Consider the following 14,979-nt stretch of genomic DNA (forward strand, 5'->3'; position numbering starts at 1 on the left):
AAAGAAAGGAAGAGAAGATGTCAAGAATGTTTCCTGGGTGTCTGGCTAAGAGATAGATGTAATTAATCCGAGGTGTTACCTGCTAGCACAGGTGTGCAGAGTGTCCTGGAAGGTTGCTTACAGAGTTCCACCCATGCCTGGTGGGAAATGACACATGAGTCCAGAAATCGCTCAGTCTAGGGATCATTTTCCTAAACAGAAGATGGGAGGACAAGAGGAGCTGAGGATTTAGAGGCGTTCCGCTTTGTCATTTATTTATTACACTCCTGGATCATCCCCAAGTTTCTTCCCTCAATTTCTCCCTGGGACGTTCCGGAAGCCCGGTTTCCTTCCGAGCCGCCGGAAGGCTCGGAGGGGAAGCGCTGCTGGGCCACCAGAGGGCGCCAGGTGCGCCGCAGCCCGTGATGGCGGCGGCACGGGTGCTGCTACTCCTCTCCGGGCGCCCGGAGTCGGTGAGCTTCGCGAAGAGTGTGTGCGGCCTCCTGGGCGCCGGGTCGGGGCTCGGGCCGTGGCCCACGCACTGCGGCCTGAAGCGGGGACAACTGGTCCTCTCGGACAAGCCTTTCCCAGGCGCGTCGGCCAGGCTTCCGCTCCAGGTGGAGAGAGGGGACGCGATGGGGCGGGTGAAGGACCGAAGGAAGGGACCGGAAGAGGGTGGGAGCTGGAGGCGAGAGGCCTGGGCCGGTCACCTGCCTCGGGCTCCTCCAGTTCCTTGTCTCTTCTGCGATGTTAACCCCAGTGGCTCCCTCCCGCCAGCGACCGCCTTTCTGCCCTTTTGCGGCCCTGGACCAACAGCCCAGGGCTCCGGGGGTTGAGCTGCCCCCGAAAGGTCGAGGTGTGGATCTGGGTGTGGCGGTCATTCTGCAGTCCAGCGACCAGACTGTCTTGTTGATGCGAAGGACAAGCACCCTCAACGTTTCGCCCAACCTCTGGGTACCCCCAGGTGAGTGACCTGAGGACAAGGCCCAATGTCCAGGAAAGAAATCTGCCTCTACCCCACAGCTCTTTTCCCAGTCTCAATGACAGAAGTAGGCCCAGAAGTGTGGTAGGTCCCAGAATCACAAGGGGCTACAACTGCATCTGTGTCCACTGGAGGAGGGGGCAAGCGTGAATAGTGAGTGGGGGTCCCTGGACAGGAACACTACCTTTCACCGACTGGTCCCACTGTTGTTGCAGGTGGGCATGTGGAACCTGATGAAGAGGTAACCAATCAACTGAGCCAGACCGCACCCTCTGCTGAAGGAGAGACCCTGTCTGGGACCACATGGGGTGTGGGCTGGAGGAAGGGCAAACACAGGACTTGTAGGAGCCAGGCATTGGCCTCTCTGACCTCCTATCCTCTCACCCCCAGCTGCTGGATGGGGGGCTTCGAGAACTTTGGGAGGAGAGTGGACTCCAGCTGCCCCAGGGCCAGTTCTCCTGGGTCCCTCTGGGGTTATGGGAGGTGAGACAGGGGCCTGGGAGAGGTTCCTTCCTATCTAACCAAGAGCACTTAATAACTACTAACCCACCAAAGCCCACAGAACAGCCCTACTTGCCTTGACCACAGGGAAACTGATGGAGTGTGGGTGGTTTGGAGTCCCCAATCCCATGACTCTTACCCATGTCCCTCCTACACCATTTCTACTCTCCACTCCCTCAGCTGCATTTCCAAAGTCTCAAAAAGGGACAGGAAGTTCTCTTTTTTTTTTCTTCTTAGTCTGCCTACCCCCCTAAGCTGAGCTGGGGTCTCCCCAAATACCATCACATCGTTCTCTACCTACTTGTCATCTCCCAGGAGTCACAGCAGCAGCTCCAGGTAGGGCTGGCAGTAGACAAAGGAAATGGGGCTGAGGAGGCCCAGAAAGACTGGTTCCAAGGATGACTAAGGTGCGGGGAAAGTCAGAGATAACCACGAAATACAATAGCCTCTCCTTTGTCCCTGCTCCAAGTCTCTCCATTCCACCTGTGGGTAGGCTGTGATCAAGAACAGGTCTTCTGAGAGAGGCCATGACTAAAGCATCAACATGTCTGGCCCCAGGCCCGGATTCAACCAAATGCAGGAGAGGTGAGTGCCTTCATGTGGCTGGGACCAGACATAGCAGCTGCAGTGGCTGCCACAGAGGATGGGACAGAGACCCCCAAACATCTTCCCCAGGACCTACCATCTTCTGTACCGTAAGTAGGAACTTCTCCCTGTCCCTCCAACACATAGACATTGAGAAGTTTACCTTCTGTCTCCTCCTCAGGGGAAGACATGTGTTGTGGGGGAGATTTAGGGACGGAGTTGGTCAACTGATAATGAAGAGAGCACATAGATCAAAGACAGTGCCTATTATACTCCCAAGAATTCCTGTCTAATAGGCTACCTGGGTTTCGGTCCCACACTCTCATTGGGGCAAGTCATTTTACCCTCCTTTCTGTAAAATGAGGTTAACCCCCCCGACCCACCCCTCTCCTGTGGTGGTTCGGAGGATCATATGACCTAATGGATATGGAAGTGGGGCTAAGCCACAAGGCACAGCCCAGACAGGAGCTGTCGTTCTGCAGTGCAGTGGAACTAAAAGAGAATGGAGGAGCCCAGCCTCTGGCCTTGCCCACATCCACCCTGCTGCGGACAACCCCGGGCACGGCAGACAGCAGAGAGAGGGTCAGCACTGGCACCAAGTTTGCCCTCACGCTTTGGCTGCAACATCTGGGCAGGTAAGGATGAGGAAGGACATAAGGGCTCCACGGTGTTGGGCTGAAGGGGCAAAGAAAGGAAGAAAGAACAACTGCCCTGGCAAGTCCTCAGTGTAACACCTGGAGCTCACTTGGACCCAGGGCCAGCAAGGGATAGCAGAGCGTGGACCTCCCTCCCCACCTCCCCACACCAGAGATCTGGAAAGCCGAGTGCTTAATCACCTCCCCAGCCCACCTCCGTGACACTCACAGAACATTCACAACCTTTATTATGGGTAAGAACTTTGCTACAACTGTGAAAATAAAAAGTAAAATTACAACATAGATCCTGGGCCCCAGAGGAGCCTGAAAAGGGAGACAGGCGAGAGCACAAGGATGCTCCCACCTCCCAGGAAAGGTGCAGAATGAGCCAGACCTAACCCCAGGGCCACCGGCCTTTAGAAGCTCAGGCCCCAGGCTGGTCAGCGTAAGCAACGTTGTGAACTTAAATATATAAATAGAGACCCAGGCAGTCAGCCAGGCCCTTCTCCCAAACGCCTGGGGATCCGGGCTAAGGCCTTATCTCCTCCTTAGTCATACTGGGCAGTAGGAGGCAAGGAAGGTCATCTTTGGAATATTTTGGTTTTTCTTGTTTACGCACAAAAGATCTGCAACCCAAAATAGAATTCTCCGTCCATGTGTCTGCCTATCTCAGTTACTCCACCTGTCTGTTTGGCCAAAGAAAACGGAATGGACACGAAGAGATGATGGATGCAGGGGAGGAGCAGAGCCGGCTGTGGGGGCTGGGAAGAGAGGGTATCTGGGGGACACGAGAAAAGCCCCTTCCCCACAAGGCCCTAGACAGTCAAGGCTGAGGACTCAGCCCTTTCCCCAACTCACATCCCATCCCATCTGCCTCCCACTGCCTAGATTAACAGACCCAAAGGAATGTGCTGGATGTCAAAGAACATTTCCAAAAGCAGACCCCAAATGTCCTGAAAAAGAGGTTAAATATTAACCCTTTGGGTGCTAGCCTCGTCAGGCAGAGATAAGGCCAAAAAACCGGCGTCCACGAAGGTATTTCTGGCCATTGACCAAAGCTCCCCTGCCTCCGCCCCAAGGGGTCAGAGTGGCCAGGAGTCTAGACTCCACAGCATACTTGTTCAGTGTTGGGAGACTCAGTCCAGGGAAATGATGTCTGACCGACAGCCAGTCAAAGAGGGACCTGAGGGCAGGGGTCCTCCATGGCCCTCCCTTAAGGTGCCTCCAGGGGCCACAATGCTACTGACACGGCCAGGAGGGGGTGCCGGCGTGGCGCTGCGGTGAGAGCTCCCCAACGTGGGGGTGAGCGGGCCCAGGAAGTGGGAAGGGGTCCCTCGGTACTGGAAGAAGTGGCCCAGGGCATCCTGTTCATCTAGTGAGGTGATGACGGAGGGACCATAGTGCTGGGAGGAAGCAAGAGTGTGGTGTAAGATTTTATCCGGACCTTCCTTACCCGCCTCCCAGTCACCCATCTCACAAATACCATATGGGATAAATCAACCCCTCAGAATCCCGAAGAGTTCTCTGAGAAGCAGGAGAGCTCTCCTCTGACTCCTTCCCCCACACCCCAGCCCTCTTCCCTGCCCTGAGACAGCCCCACCAGCTCAGCCCTGTGGGCGTCTGAAATGTGTGGAATGTCCGGCTAGGGCAGCCACGGCGCTCAAGTGCACGTGGGTTGGGGGCAGGGTGGGGGGTGAGCAGACAAGAGCAGAACTACACCAAAAACTAGAGACAAACAGTAACGGGACAGAGGAAGACTCCAGTGAGAATCTGAGGAAGTCCCAGGCGGGGCCTCCGAGGGAAATAAACTGCCCGTACCACCCCGCCCTTCATGAAGAAGCCGACTTAGGTCTCGGGAAAATGAGGGGCCCCATCAGTGCCTAGAGAGGAAGCTTCAGAGATATGAGGTGGAGAAGGGACCACTTACCTGACTCTCAGTCTGAAGAAAAGAAAATAAATCTAAACCTGGTAGGAAAAGAAAAATTAAAATCAACCTCTTATCGAAACACTTCATCACACACACACACACACACAAACTCAAGGAAGTTCCCTGGATTGTAGCCCTTTGCAAAATAGCCAAAAAGCTTTGAAGAGGAGCAAGGGTTCTGAACTGGTTTCGGGGAGGACGTGGCAGGCCAGGGCCCCATGCTGTGATCCGTGTCATACCTTGGATATCAGCCCCGAGGGGGAAGGCGGGCGGGTACTCATGTAGTGGGAGACTGGACAGGAAATCCCCGCCCAGCGTGCCCATAGCAGGGCTCCGCAGCACCGAAGATGGCTGGTGACCAGATGTCAGGACTCTGTGGGGGAAGAGATGGAATCACAGGTGCCCTCACCCAGTTCAGCATCCCAAGTCCCCTCTCTGCCCCAGGGTCTGCCCATTCCTGATTTTTCCCTCTGTGCCCTGTGCTATAGATTCAGCCTGTTTCTTCATACCCTTTGCTTCCAGGAAGAGCCGGGATGGCAGCTGACGTGACAGGACAGTGCTTCTTCGTCGGGGGCAGGTCCTCCTCATCTGATGAGCTTTCTACTGTCAAGTCAATAACTTCAACCTTCTTCTTACTCTCCGATGGATTGCCCTCTTGGACTGGGCTATACTGGAGGCCTGTGGGTGGTAAGAAGACTGTGTCTCAGAGAAGAAGCCACACAAGACTTAGCTCAACTGGGGGACAAGGGGTCACTCACCATCCAGCCCATACCCTGGCGGGGGGCAAACCTCAGATGCCTCCTTCTTGGGTTTCATTGGGCACCAGGATCCATCTTCCATGAACTGGATCTCATCACAATCCGAGCAGGAATTAAGAATCTCCATGAATAAACTGGGGGAGAGGAAAGATGGGAATTCACATGGCTGGGAGGTGGCTGGAACAGTGGCCACGGAGTTCTGGGACTCACCTTCCTGAACCTGTTTCCTCATCTGTAAATTAGGGCTGTTATCCACCCTCCTGGCCTCTCTGGGTTGTTGGAATCAAAGCAACGTGTATAAAGAAAGTGAAAGTGAAGTTGCTCAGTCGTGTCTTGACTCTTTGCGACCCCATGGACTATACAGTCCATGGAATTCTCCAGGCCAGAATACTGGAGTGGGTAACCTTTCCCTTCTCCAGGGGATCTTCCCAACCCAGAGATTAAACCCAGGTCTCCCACATTGCAGGTGGATTCTTTACCAGCTGAGCCACAAGGGAAGCCCAAAAATACTGGAGTGGGTAGCCTATCCCTTCTCCAGGGGATCTTCCCGACTCAGGAATCAAACCAGGGCCTCCTGCATTACAGGTGGATTCTTTACCAACTGAGCTATGAGGGAAGCCCAAGGTGTATAAAAGAGCTGTGAAAACTTTAAATGCTAAGTTTTAAAATAAATACATGCTAAAAAATCTGTTTCGTGTGGTACTAGGAATAAGACAGAAGCAGCAGAGGTACAGAACACTATGAAAGTGTCAGTCGCTCAGTCATGTCCCACTCTCTGTGACCCCGTGGACTGTAGCCTGCCAGGCTCCTCTGTCCATGGGATTTCCCAGACAAGAATACTGGGGTGGGTAGCCATTCCCTTCTCCAGGGGATCTCCTCGACCAGGGATTGAACCCAGGTGTCCTGCACTACAGGCAGATTCTTTACCACTGAGCCACCAAGAAAGCCCTCTATACAGAACTCTATAAACCACCTCAAAAAAGGCACTGGGAACAAGAACCGTAACAGAGGATCTGGAAGACAGTTAAGACTCGCTAGATCGGCACATCCAGGCCCTCGGAAGAACCTGACTGCTATGTACAGTAAGAGGTCAGGTAATTGTTCTATGTAACAGTTCGTATCACTTACCCTAACTTTGAGCAAGATACTGCATCTTTCTAGGCTTCAGCTTCCCTCCCCTATAATGACAGTACCCATCTCACAGGGTTATTGGCATCTCACAGGCTTCAGTGAGATAAGGCATGCAAAGTTCTCAGCACAATGTGTAGTGAGTCCTCAATGTGGGAAGATAGATAATATTTCTATAAAATAGACAGGTAAGCAGGTTCAAGGGAGGGGAAGTAAGTTATTGATATGGATTTATATATACAGGGGGCAGTCCTAGCAGATATCCTCAGTAAAAGGAAGCAGAATGCAGAATGGTCCTACCCATCAATGATAAGAGATTCATAGGGAGCTTTCTTGTCACACACAGGACATGTCCATGTTGGTTTCTTCTCATTCATCTGTAGATAAAGGGCAGCATCGAAGCTCTGCAGGTGGGCGCAGGTGAGGGCGCGACAAGGGACAGTCAAGCGCATCTTCCCCAGCTGAGGAAAGACAAGTTCTCTGGTCAGAGTCCCCATGTCCCAGAAAGCTTTATGCCTACCGCCCTACGAACCCTCATCTGCGTCCAGAAGTTCATGCCACCCCTCCTGCCCCTTCTCCTCTCCCTGGTACCCACCGGGCACATGAGTGACACCCGGAGACTCGTAGTAGCCACCTCACTGTCCGGGTCAGCGGTCAACTTCTCCTTGACTGAAACAAGAGTGGGGCCAGAGCCACAGGGTCAGCAAGGCTGGAGAGAGCCCCGGGAGATGCTGAAGCCAGAAGCAGATGGCCCTGACTGAGAGGCAGCTGGGGAGAGAGGCTTTGGGGGCCTATGAGATAGCATATGGGGGTGGCCTGGGACCTGCATTATGAAGGCTAAGTGGGGGAAGGGGATTTGCCAGTCCCTAAAGATGCTTAATCTTCAGCATCTTTGGCAGAGACAACCTAGAGGGAATTGAAGCATTGCCAAGACGGTTGGAGTAGACGATACTTAAGACTCTTTCTAGGGACTTCCCTGGTGGTCAGTGGTTAATACTTCATTTTTCCACTGCAAGGGGCACAGGTTCAAGCCCTGGTCAGGGAACTAAACATGCATGCCATAAATAAATTAAAATTTTAAGTTTAAAAAAGACTCTTTCTAGTCTGGAGAACCCATATTCTAACAGTTAAGGTCTGTGAGGTACAAAGCAGATGTAGAACTGGGAATGCAAGAGTGTCACTCAACGCCTGGAGTGGCCCCACTTTTCAACCACAAAGACTGGTAAGAGGGGTACCACAAGGGTTTTAGGATTCATGTAAAAGGTAACAAGGTAAGTTGTCACAAGAAGGGTATAAGTTTAACTATAAAGGCCAGAGGGCCAGGAAAAACTGATCTGGGTCGAGGGAAGAGGGGCAAGATGTTACTCACTCAGTGCCCGGGAGTGGTCTGGGTTCCGGATGCCCTTTGCTCTGAGTTTTTGTAGCAGGGTCCCTGCCGTCAGCTGCCTCACCAGGTACACGGACAAGGAGTAATTCTACTTGGAGGTGGGGGAAACAATTAGCCTCTGCATTGTACACCTCCACTACCACCATCTCCACTTTGTCACACAAGGGCCAGAGACAGCAAGTTAAGGGAGAGAGACCCACAAAGAGATGGATATTTCCCCAGCCCAAGACACTTGATGGTTCCCTCTCATTCCCTGCAGGCTTCTCCAGGCTCCCTGTCTCAACCATGCTCACCCGTCCAAACTCAGACGACCAGTTGACCACGATGGTGTTGGGAACAGTGGCCGAGAGACGAGCCAGGGGTGTGATGTTGATGGGGCGGCTGGGTCTCTTGGGCTCAGCCCCGTTCTTGGTAGGGGGAAGGTAACCCTGGAGGAGGGAGGGGCGGACTGGTCAACACATCTTGTCTTAGGTTACTCACTTTCTGGAGAAAAGGTCAGCTCATTCTCTGACCAAGGAGATGGGGGCCCATTCAGTGACTCAAAAAACTGGGGCACTAGCTAGGGTCGGGAGTGAGGTTCATTCCTGGGGGAAAAGGAGAGCTTATTCACTGACCAAAGATAAAGGAACCTGCTCACTGCCTTCTTAAAAAGGAAGAGTAGGGATACCCAATTTCTTCTAACCCTCAACTCTAGGATCATCACTTCTGAGAATCTTCTCTGAGTCTTTGGGTTGAACTAATATCCCTCCTGATGCTGGGAAAGATTGAAGGCAAAAGGAGAAAAGGGCAGCAGAGGATGAGACGGTTGGATGGCAACACTGACTCAATGGACATGACCTTGGGTGAACTCCGGGAGATGGTGAAGGACACAGAGGACTGCCATGCTGCAGTCCATGGGATCGCAGAGTTGGACACAACTTAGCGACTGAACAACAACAACGTCCCTCCTCTGGGTTCTAAGAGAACCTTTGTTCAGCCCTATCCTAGTTCTCGCCAGACTATATCGATTCAGGCAGTAAACTGAGCACCTACTATGTGTCAGGCACTGTGCTAGGCACATCTCTTTCATAACAGATGTGTAGCTAACATTGAAGAACTCAAACAAGGAGAGGGCGACTGTCAGAAGAAGAAGAGCACTTACCGGCAGGGGGCACAGTTTCCCATTGACCTTGACAAAGAGGTTGGGGGGGAAGTAATCTTCCTGGGGGCAGCTGGTCTCACAGAGACAGAACCTGGTAACAGATAAGAGAAGATGAAAGTATGGGAGGCAGTTTCTGGAACAAAATCTGACAAAGAGAGGTAGGCAATCTCAGAAAATCAATCAAGGGTATCTGTAGCCTTTAGCTTCCAAACAAGAACTCCAGGTGGGTGTGACGGAGCAGGGGTATCCCCTAATAAAGAGCGCGCATACCCTCACTTCGTTCCCACCCTCAGTGGGAGACCTGCTGGGAGACAGCATCAACTCACCTTAACTGCACCTGTATGGTATAATCGCATTTGGCTCCTGGCAGAACCTCTCTGAAACAGGGAGGGAGAAGGAGAGATGTCAGTGTGTGGCCCCTGGCGGGTAGCACAGGGGTGAACAGAGAAACAGAGAGTTAGATGTCCAGGGGATAGAGACGAGACATACAAGAGAATGAGGGACAGAGCAGGTGCAGGAGGATGGTGAGAAGGGGGCAAAAAAGAAAAGAAGAAAGTCAGAGAGCAGAGTCTCAGGGTAACCACCCAAGGTTGAGGCAGGGGGACTCAAAGAGACATACCTGGAAGTAAGAATCTGCTGCACTTGCTGGGGGGTGAGGGCAAAGGTGAAGTGCGCTTCCTCGAACCGCTGGCTAGAAGTGGATGCTGAGGACACAAAGGGGCAGTTATTCCCAAGCCCATGCCCACGTGGCCACAGAAGTGGCCCCTATTCCAGTGTGCTGAGCGCACAGGACAAAAGCCTAAGAAAGGCTTGAGGAAGAGGCAGCGAGGCCAGGAAGACCCAGGGACCACAAAGATCCATACCTAGGGTGGTAGGCCGGATGAGCTCCCCGTAGATTTCATAGAAGGGCAATGGTTTCATGGTAACGTCAGGGTGCACAGGCTGGGGTAGAGGAGGGTGCATGTCCACTTCACGCTTGGGGCCCAGCAGGGTGCCAGGGGCCAAGAGGGCCGGGGGGATGGGAGCCAGAGGACCAGGAGAGCCTACAGGAGGGGTTCCAGGGGGCAAGGAGAGCAGAGAAAGATCAGAGGGCCCCAGGGTCTTGCGGGGAAAGCGTCGGCGGTAAAGCTCTTTGATCTTCATCTGGACGCTGGGGGCACAGCTAGACTTGAGGAGGTGTAGGGCCTTGGCCAGGAGCTCGTGCTTCCGTCCACTCTTGTTCCGGCCAGCAAAGCCGAGGAGCACCTGGAGCTCAGACACCCGGAAACTCATCACCATGTGCTGTGGAGATCAGAGAAGCTTGAGGATCCTATCATGCACAGACCTGTCCTGCCAAAGACACTGGGGCTGAGCTTTTAGGTGGGCAATGCGCTTTCCCTCCAGCACTGATCTGAAAGATGCTTTGCAGCCAGTGGATTACTGCCAAACTGCCTACCTAGCCAAAAGGACATCTAAGTCCCATTCTAGCAACCCTGAGGTCACCTCTCCACTATCCCCCAGGCTTGAGCAATCCTGTCTCCCCATCCCGTCAGTTGACCAGGTGGGGGCAGGGTGCATGCCACCCTACAGCACAACTCTGAGTCCACTACAGCCTCCTACCACCACCCTGCCTTGAGCCTGGACCCTCCTTTAAGCTGCTTATCTCCTCTCTTGCTCTTTCTCAGACTCTCAGACCCATCCTAGCCTCCTGAAAGGGAACAGGAGACAGGGAGGAGGGGGAGAAGAGGATTCAGGCCACACAGCCCCGCAGGGAAGAAAGGGGCCAGGTGGCTGGAGGATTGTGCCTCAAAATCAACTCCTCTCCACACCTTAATCTACCTCAGCTATTTTCCCCAAGCTTTTGTGGCCAGGTCAGGGTTCAATGCTCATAACTTCCCAAACCTTTTCTTGGTGTTATTTACATAACCACTCACCCCTCAGTCCTATTTTTTCTGGGAGAGAAACAGGACCAAAACTTGGGGTGAGGGGTTAACAGTGAATTGTGGAGTCCAGGTATCCTTCCTGTTTACCTGTTTACTCCATCTGCCAGGAACTAATAACCTGCTTCTCTCCTACCCAGAGAAAGTAAGTGATTCTTCCCTTCCTCCACAGGGGTGGAAGAAACAAGGGGAAAGCTCTAAAGAGAGCCCCTGGAAGAATGGAGAGAAGGTGATCAGCCCCTGAGCCAGACTGCAGAACTGCACACTCTCCTAGGAAGCTGGAACCAGTGACTAGACCTCAGGCCTTCCCATGACTCTGCTTCCATTTCAAAAGGCAGAATAAAGCCAGGAGGCAAGGGGGTGAACCCCATGGTTTTTAAAGATTCTGCAAGATGGTTATTTATCCTCAAGATTCTGGTAGTGGTAAGCTCTCCGCTTAGAGGACTCACTTCTGTGAATCTCCAGGAGACCCTGCCACAGGCCGATCTTACTAATCATCTGCAATTCTTATGGAGGCATTATGGCTTTGGGCCCCTTTTGAGGAATATGATTAAAAACTTGCTCCTCTACCTTTATCCTCATCCTTATCTCCTCGGTCCTGTCTTTATTTTTCCATTAGCTTTGTCAAGAAATTCTTCTTTTCAATCCCATAGTCTCACACTTGTCTCTCTCTGCCCAGAGATACCGACTCACTAAGGCAGGACCTTCCTCTCAGCCTCCAGGATGCTTCTGCCCCACCCCTTCGATCTATCCCCGTACAGCCCCGCCCCCTAGATCTCAGCCACCTACTGGTACTTCCCAAGGCTCAGATCCCAACAGCAGCCCCAAAGTCTCTATCCTCTCAGCGCCTTTCCCCCAGGAGCCTCCCGGTAATCGGCCCCCCAGCCCCATTCCCATCATCTGCCCCCTACTGTCACCTCTCTAGGCCTCGATCGACTCGCCCGCTTTGCCTCTACAGCAGCTTTTCCTCCCCGCCCTACCCCTACATCTGCCCCTACTACCAAATTCGACTTCTACCCCGCGTCCCCGCCCCCTGAGCCTCGGCCCCCAACAGCTGCAATTCCCCTCGGCCCCACCCCTACATCTGCCCCGCGGCCCCGCCCCCGGAGCCCCGCGCAGCCCCGCGCAGCCCCTTTCTCTCCCACAGCCACTTCTCACCACCCCCAGCAGCCAGTCCCCACCACGTCTTCGGCCGCCACCCAAGCCCTCAGCACCCAGTCTCGGTCGCTTCCCAGACTCGGCGTACAGCCGGGCTCAGTCCAGATGGGGATGGGGGAGGGGGCCGGTACCTTTAATTCGCCCAGCTCCGCCATCTTGAGACATCGCAGGCGCCCGAGCCCGAGCCGAAGCTCAGGCCCAGGGACCGGCGCACAACTCTCCACCCCGGCGCCGGCCGCAAATGCCGCCTGCTCCGCCCCGTCCGGCCCCCTACACCTCCCCTTCCCAGCCCCGCCCGCCGTGTTTCGGACGAACCCCAGCCTCAGCCCCTCCCTCCACAGCCGGACCCAGCCGCTGCACGTCTTTGGCCGCGGTGCCAGACCCGTAGACCCGGAGGGAGTGTGCCGCCCGAAGGATCGCGGGGTCCCCGGTGGCATGGGAGAGGAGGTGAACCCGAAGTACCTGGGGGAGGGGGGCCTTGCCACGCCGGAGTCGGGAAGGGATGAGCTTTGAGAAAGCCAAAGATACTTGGGATATGGAGGGAAAAGTCTCGAGAAGGACTTAATCTCAGACAAATGGGGGAGGGGGGAGCAAAGTTGGAGCAAACCCCCTCATCTCCCTATCTACAAGTTTAACCAGCCAAATTCAAGAGTTCCACCAACTCGGGAAATGGGTGAGACCTGATCCATTTTAGGGACGCATGAGAGTCGTGAATAGTTTATTTCAAGACGGCTATTCTCAATTCTTCACCCCCTCCCCCCCACCGGTTACATTGTATTTCATGGTCCCGCGGTAGGGCTCAAATTCGCCAGCAAAAAGTTTCGTGCGGAGAGTGGGACTTACCGGCACAGTTGCAAGGAGCGGGGAGGGGGCTCGGGACGCTCAGAGGGGGAGCTGAGGAGATTGGGGGGGAAGGGGCCCGGCGCTGCTCCCAAGGTCTGCACGGCTGGAGGTCGGTCCGGCAGCTGGACGTTGCAGCCGCAGCTCCGCCCGGGCGGGAGCTCAGCCCGGCCCAGCGCTGGGACTGGGGCCGCCCTCTCCTGGATGAGCCCGCCAGGACAGCGGAGAAGTGGAGAGGGGCGGAGTCTGAGACGGGAGAGGGCGGGACTCTGAGCCTGCGGAGGAGAGATTAACTCCTCTAGGGAGTGGATGGGAGAAAGCAATGGCACCCCACTCCAGTACTCTTGCCTAGAAAATCCCATGGATGGAGGAGCCTGGTGGGCTGCGGTCCATGGGGTCGATAAGAGTCGGACACGACTGAGCGACTTCACTTTCACTTTCCACTTTCATGCATTGGAGGAGGAAATGGCAACCCACTCCAGTATTCTTACCTGGAGAATCCCAGGGACGGGGGAGCCTGGTGGGCTGCCGTCTACGGGGTCGCACAGAGTCGGACACGACTGAAGCGACTTAGCAGCAGCAGCAGCAGCAGGGAGTGGATGGGAGAGACGTTCTTGGATTTCACCATTCTCACTACTGTTCTGACTCCCTACAAGCAAACCCTTATATGCGTTTTGAGTGGAAGTATGCTGCAAATAAGGACGGTGTGGACCAGAAATCCGATCGCTAAAAGAGGTAGCTACTTACAGTGAGTCTCTCCCTACGGGAAAGAAAACATGAGCTGCTAAAATCCGAAGTGTACCTAAAGCCTACCTGCTCCACCTGTGGCCCCCTACTCCCTACCTCAAATACACAGACTGTCACCAGAGACTTAAGAGCTTTAATGTAGTTGAAGGTGAATGGAGGGGAGCTTTTCTCACCGAGAAAAGGCACTTTTTCTGCCACTGTCTGAACTGCCTACTCTCCTTCCTCCAAAGCCATAGACCTTTTCAACTAAGCTAATCACTCGCAGACAGTTCCCTTGAAAATACCAACTTGAGAGCAGTTTACCCAAACTAGGTATTGGAAAAATACACAGCATTTTGTACTTAGTTGGTTGGGACCTAAGTGATAATGTCATTTGTTCAATAAATATTTGATTACTGTTCAAAGATTGTTAGGTGATGAGGACATAAAATCCTTGTAGAAGTTTCCAGTCTAGCAGCAGCCAGATGGTTAAACCAATAATTGGCATACAGAAAGAGTACTTTAGTAAATAATATGAATAATCCTCTCATTTTGCTTACTTTCAATATAACCCTTCCCATGAGACCCCAAAACTGTAAGATTGAAGGTGCCAGCCTACCAACACCCCCAGGTACCTGCTGAGCTGGACCATGCCCAACTACTATGTGGGTTTTGTCCCTAGGGAGGATGTCTACCCTCTCCTGACATTCAGGTTCTTTCCTTGCTGCTCTGCTGCCAGCAGTAGTGGAAACTCAAGCTCAAATATTTGGTTCTAAATCCCAGCTGCTCCCTCCAACACTTGAGTCTTCATCAGGCCCTGAGCTCATTTTTTTGTTAAGTCCTCTATACCAAAGGAGAAGAGGACAACAGAGGATGAGATGGTTGGATGGCATCACCGACTCAATAGACATGAGTTTGAGCAAGCACCAGGAGATGGTGCAGGACATAGAAACCTGGCCTGCTGTAGTCCATGGGGTCGCAAAGAGTTGGACAGGACTGAATAACTGAACAACAGCAACAAATCAAAAGTTACTATGGACTAGTTTATACCATCTAGAATTTTCAGTGGTTTCAGGGGAAGGAGAATAGGAAAGATTTAAAAAAGAGAGAGAGATGGGGAAAGTCTTTGGAAGTGATGGGTATGTTCATCATCTTGGTGTGATGGTTTTATGGGTGTATGTGCTGTGCTTAGTCGCTCAGTTGTGTCTGACCCTTTATGACCCCATGGAGTATAGCCCACCAGGCTCCTCTGTCTATGGGGATTCTCTAGGCAAGAATGCTGGAGTGGGTTGCCATGCCCTCCAGGGGATCTT

At 53.3% G+C, this 14,979-nt stretch overlaps 2 protein-coding genes across 5 annotated transcripts; one reads left to right on the forward strand and one right to left on the reverse strand.

Moving 5' to 3' along the window:
* Nucleotides 1–382: 382 nt before the first annotated feature.
* On the forward strand, nucleotides 383–5,684 carry NUDT17 (nudix hydrolase 17). Of its 3 annotated transcripts, XM_086392264.1 has the most exons (8): nucleotides 383–596; nucleotides 757–943; nucleotides 1,177–1,202; nucleotides 1,352–1,444; nucleotides 1,700–1,798; nucleotides 2,021–2,157; nucleotides 2,530–2,682; nucleotides 5,132–5,684. In XM_086392264.1, the coding sequence occupies exons 1-8, from the start codon at nucleotides 405–407 to the stop codon at nucleotides 5,151–5,153; spliced, it is 909 nt and encodes a 302-aa protein (XP_086248390.1). In that variant the 5' UTR covers nucleotides 383–404; the 3' UTR covers nucleotides 5,154–5,684. The 3 variants fall into 3 exon arrangements, with proteins under 3 accessions (XP_086248390.1, XP_086248391.1, XP_086248392.1); XM_086392265.1 differs by lacking the exon at nucleotides 1,700–1,798; XM_086392266.1 differs by lacking the exon at nucleotides 5,132–5,684 and having other exon boundaries at nucleotides 1,177–1,271; nucleotides 2,530–2,686.
* PIAS3 (protein inhibitor of activated STAT 3) lies at nucleotides 2,913–13,142 on the reverse strand. 2 transcript variants are annotated; one of them, XM_086392247.1, is made up of 14 exons: nucleotides 12,944–13,142; nucleotides 9,887–10,304; nucleotides 9,643–9,727; nucleotides 9,350–9,400; nucleotides 9,024–9,114; nucleotides 8,176–8,310; nucleotides 7,865–7,970; nucleotides 7,091–7,164; nucleotides 6,796–6,956; nucleotides 5,368–5,501; nucleotides 5,119–5,287; nucleotides 4,849–4,982; nucleotides 4,610–4,647; nucleotides 2,913–4,085 (listed from the first exon to the last, which is right to left on the reverse strand). In XM_086392247.1, the coding sequence occupies exons 2-14, from the start codon at nucleotides 10,299–10,301 to the stop codon at nucleotides 3,819–3,821; spliced, it is 1,860 nt and encodes a 619-aa protein (XP_086248373.1). In that variant the 5' UTR covers nucleotides 10,302–10,304; nucleotides 12,944–13,142; the 3' UTR covers nucleotides 2,913–3,818. The 2 variants fall into 2 exon arrangements, with proteins under 2 accessions (XP_086248373.1, XP_086248372.1); XM_086392246.1 differs by lacking the exon at nucleotides 12,944–13,142 and adding an exon at nucleotides 12,232–12,292.
* Between the last annotated feature and the right edge of the window lie 1,837 nt (nucleotides 13,143–14,979).

Source organism: Bos grunniens, chromosome 3 (assembly GCF_055505025.1).
Source record: "Bos grunniens cultivar Pamir isolate PY7600 chromosome 3, Bosgru_T2T1.0, whole genome shotgun sequence".
In the NCBI taxonomy this organism is placed as follows: Eukaryota; Metazoa; Chordata; class Mammalia; order Artiodactyla; family Bovidae; genus Bos; species Bos grunniens.